This window comes from Scyliorhinus torazame, chromosome 17 (genome assembly GCF_047496885.1).
Source record: "Scyliorhinus torazame isolate Kashiwa2021f chromosome 17, sScyTor2.1, whole genome shotgun sequence".
Classification (NCBI taxonomy): domain Eukaryota; kingdom Metazoa; phylum Chordata; class Chondrichthyes; order Carcharhiniformes; family Scyliorhinidae; genus Scyliorhinus; species Scyliorhinus torazame.
This window is the reverse complement of record NC_092723.1, coordinates 189697525-189701791: the sequence shown is the minus strand read 5'-3', so window position 1 is coordinate 189701791 and position 4267 is coordinate 189697525. Positions and strand designations below refer to the sequence as shown.

The 4267-nt window shown below is 48.7% G+C and overlaps 1 protein-coding gene across 1 annotated transcript in view; it reads right to left on the bottom strand.

Moving 5' to 3' along the window:
- Nucleotides 1–117, bottom strand: part of vps35l (VPS35 endosomal protein sorting factor like) — a 158850-nt gene extending 158733 nt beyond the window's left edge. The window contains 1 exon segment of the mRNA XM_072481891.1: nt 57–117. Within this exon segment, the coding sequence (XP_072337992.1) occupies nt 57–73 (17 nt within the window). The 5' untranslated portion in view covers nt 74–117.
- Between the last annotated feature and the right edge of the window lie 4150 nt (nt 118–4267).

The following is a 4267-nucleotide window of genomic DNA, read 5'->3' as shown; positions in this document are numbered from 1 at the left end:
TGTCTCTCTCTCTCTCTGTCTCTCTCTCTCTCTGTCTCTCTGACGAAATTTCTCACCAGATCGCCGCCGCCATCTTGCCGGTCACGTGCCTCGGGGTCGCGCCCTCTGACCTTTGGCCCGGACGCAGTTGCGCCGCTGCTATCTTTGTGCGGGGCACAGACAAAGCCCCGCCCCTTGCGGCCGCGTTCTGGCGCACTGACGTCACGGTCAGACATGCTCTGTCGTGACAGGCGGAGGCCGCGCGGGGGCGCTCAGATACACTCAGTACCGGGGAGTGCGGTGGCTGCTCGGCTGTGGCAGCTTCACTGTCAGCATGTCCACCAATCACCTTCCCGCCTGCAGTCACTCATTAATCCCTCAGTCAGTGTGGGTTGTAGTGAGTGTGGGTTGTAGTGAGTGTGGGTTGTAGTGAGTGTGGGTTGTAGTGAGTGGGTTGTAGTGAGTGGGGTTGGAGTGAGTGTGGGTTTGTAGTGAGTGGGTTGTAGTGAATGTGGGTTGTAGTGAGTTTGGGATGTAGTGAGTGCGTTGTAGTGAGTGTGGTTGTAGTGAGTGTGGATTGTAGTGAGTTTGGGTTGTAGTGAGTGGTTGTAGTGAGTGTGGGTTGTAGTGAGTGTGGATTGTAGTGAGTGGATTGTATGTGACTGGATTGTAGTGAGTGGGTTGTAGTGAGTGTGGGTTGTAGTGAGTGTGGGTTGTAGTGAGTGTGGATTGTAGTGAGTGGATTGTAGTGAGTGGGTTGTCGTGAGTGTGGATTGTAGTGAGTGTGGGTTGTAGTGAGTGTGGGTTGTGAATGTGGGTTGTAGTGAGTTTGGGTTGTAGTGAGTGGGTTGCAGTGAGTTTGGATTGTAGTGAGTGGATTGTAGTGAGTGGGTTGTAGTGAGTGTGGATTGTAGTGAGTGTGGGTTGTAGTGAGTGTGGGTTGTAGTGAGTGGATTGTAGTGAGTGGGTTGTAGTGAGTGGGTTGTAGTGAGTGGGTTGTAGTGAGTGGGTTGTAGTGAGTGTGGGTTGTAGTGAGTGGGTTGTAGTGAGTGTGGGTTGTAGTGAGTGTGGATTGTAGTGAGTGGATTGTAGTGAGTGGGTTGTAGTGAGTGTGGGTTGTAGTGAGTGTGGGTTGTAGTGAGTGGGTTGTAGTGAGTGTGGGTTGTAGTGAGTGTGGATTGTAGTGAGTTTGGGTTGTAGTGAGTGGGTTGCAGTGAGTGTGGGTTGTAGTGAGTGTGGATTGTAGTGAGTGGATTGTAGTGAGTGTGGGTTGTAGTGAGTGTGGATTGTAGTGAGTGGATTGTAGTGACTGGATTGTAGTGAGTGGGTTGTAGTGAGTGTGGGTTGTAGTGAGTGTGGGTTGTAGTGAGTGTGGGCTGTAGTGAGTGTGGTTGTAGTGAGTGTGGATTGTAGTGAGTGGATTGTAGTGAGTGGGTTGTAGTGAGTGTGGGTTGTAGTGAGTGGGTTGTAGTGAGTGTGGGTTGTGAATGTGGGTTGTAGTGAGTTTGGGTTGTAGTGAGTGGGTTGCAGTGAGTTTGGATTGTAGTGAGTGTGGGTTGTAGTGAGTGTGGGTTGTAGTGAGTGTGGATTGTAGTGAGTGGATTGTAGTGAGTGGGTTGTAGTGAGTGTGGATTGTAGTGAGTGTGGGTTGTAGTGAGTTTGGGATGTAGTGAGTGTGGGTTGTAGTGAGTGGGTTGTAGTGAGTGTGGGTTGTAGTGAGTTTGGATTGTAGTGAGTGTGGGCTGCAGTGAGTGGGTTGTAGTGAGTGGGTTGTAGTGAGTGTGGGTTGTAGTGAGTTTGGATTGTAGTGAGTGTGGGTTGTAGTGAATGTGGATTGTAGTGAATGGATTGTAGTGAGTGTGGGTTGTAGTGAGTGTGGATTGCAGTGAGTTTGGATTGCAGTGAGTTTGGATTGTAGTGAGTGGGTTGTAGTGAGTGTGGGTTGTAGTGAGTGTGGGTTGTAGTGAGTTTGGATTGTAGTGAGTGGGTTGTAGTGAGTGGATTGTAGTGAGTGTGGGTTGTGAATGTGGGTTGTAGTGAGTTTGGGTTGTAGTGAGTGGGTTGTAGTGAGTGTGGGTTGTAGTGAGTTTGGATTGTAGTGAGTGTGGATTGTAGTGAGTGGGTTGTAGTGAGTGTGGGTTGTAGTGAATTGGTTGTAGTGAGTGGGTTGTAGTGAGTGTGGGTTGTAGTGAGTGTGGATTGTAGTGAGTTTGGGTTGTAGTGAGTGAGTTGTAGTGAGTGTGGGTTGTAGTGTGTGGATTGCAGTGAGTTTGGATTGCAGTGAGTTTGGATTGTAGTGAGTGGGTTGTAGTGAGTGTGGGTTGTAGTGAGTGTGGGTTGTAGTGAGTTTGGATTGTAGTGAGTGGGTTGTAGTGAGTGGATTGTAGTGAGTGTGGGTTGTGAATGTGGGTTGTAGTGAGTTTGGGTTGTAGTGAGTGGGTTGTAGTGAGTGTGGGTTGTAGTGAGTGGGTTGTAGTGAGTGTGGGTTGTAGTGAGTGTGGATTGTAGTGAGTTTGGGTTGTAGTGAGTGGGTTGCAGTGAGTGTGGGTTGTGGTGAGTGTGGGTTGTAGTGAGTGTGGATTGTAGTGAGTGGATTGTAGTGAGTGTGGGTTGTAGTGAGTGTGGATTGTAGTGAGTGGATTGTTGTGACTGGATTGTAGTGAGTGGGTTGTAGTGAGTGTGGGTTGTAGTGAGTGTGGGTTGTAGTGAGTGTGGGCTGTAGTGAGTGTGGGTTGTAGTGAGTGTGGATTGTAGTGAGTGGATTGTAGTGAGTGGGTTGTAGTGAGTGTGGGTTGTAGTGAGTGGGTTGTAGTGAGTGTGGGTTGTGAATGTGGGTTGTAGTGAGTTTGGGTTGTAGTGAGTGGGTTGCAGTGAGTTTGGATTGTAGTGAGTGTGGGTTGTAGTGAGTGTGGGTTGTAGTGAGTGTGGATTGTAGTGAGTGGATTGTAGTGAGTGGGTTGTAGTGAGTGTGGATTGTAGTGAGTGTGGGTTGTAGTGAGTGTGGGTTGTAGTGAGTGTGGGTTGTTGTGAGTGTGTGTTGTAGTGAGTGTGGATTGTAGTGAGTGTGGATTGTAGTGAGTTTGGGTTGTAGTGAGTGGGTTGCAGTGAGTGTGGGTTGTAGTGAGTGTGGGTTGTAGTGAGTGTGGATTGTAGTGAGTGGGTTGTAGTGAGTGTGGGTTGTGAATGTGGGTTGTAGTGAGTTTGGGTTGTAGTGAGTGGGTTGCAGTGAGTTTGGATTGTAGTGAGTGTGGGTTGTAGTGAGTGTGGGTTGTAGTGAGTGTGGATTGTAGTGAGTGGATTGTAGTGAGTGGGTTGTAGTGAGTGTGGATTGTAGTGAGTGTGGGTTGTAGTGAGTGTGGGTTGTAGTGAGTGTGGGTTGTTGTGAGTGTGTGTTGTAGTGAGTGTGGATTGTAGTGAGTGGATTGTAGTGAGTGGGTTGTAGTGAGTGTGGGTTGTAGTGAGTGTGGGTTGTAGTGAGTGTGGGTTGTAGTGAGTGGGTTGTAGTGAGTGGGTTGTAGTGAGTGGGTTGTAGTGAGTGGGTTGTAGTGAGTGTGGGTTGTGAATGTGGGTTGTAGTGAGTTTGGGTTGTAGTGAGTGGGTTGCAGTGAGTTTGGATTGTAGTGAGTGTGGGTTGTAGTGAGTTTGGATTGTAGTGAGTGGGTTTTAGTGAGTTTGGGATGTAGTGAGTGTGCGTTGTAGTGAGTGGGTTGTAGTGAGTGGATTTCAGTGAGTTTGGATTGTAGTGAGTGTGGGCTGCAGTGAGTGGGTTGTAGTGAGTGGATTGTAGTGAGTGGGTTGTAGTGAGTGGGTTGTAGTGAGTGTGTGTTGTAGTGAGTTTGGATTGTAGTGAGTGTGGGTTGTAGTGAGTGTGGGCTGCAGTGAGTGGGTTGTAGTGAGTGGATTGTAGTGAGTGGATTGTAGTGAGTGGGTTGTAGTGAGTGTGGGTTGTAGTGTGTGGGTTGTAGTGAGTGTGGATTGTAGTGAGTGTGGGTTGTGAATGTGGGTTGTAGTGAGTGGGTAGTAGTGAGTGGGTTGTAGTGAGTGTGGGTTGTAATGAGTTTGGATTGGAGTGAGTGTGGGTTTTAGTGAGTTTGGAATGTAGTGAGTGTGGGTTGTAGTGAGTGGGTTGTAGTGAGTGGATTTCAGTGAGTTTGGATTGTAGTGAGTGTGGGTTGTAGTGAGCGTGGGCTGCAGTGAGTGTGGGTTGTAGTGAGTTTGGATTGTAGTGAGTGTGGGTTGTAGTGAGTGTGGGCTGCAGTGAGTGGGCTGCAGTGAGTGGGTTGTAGTG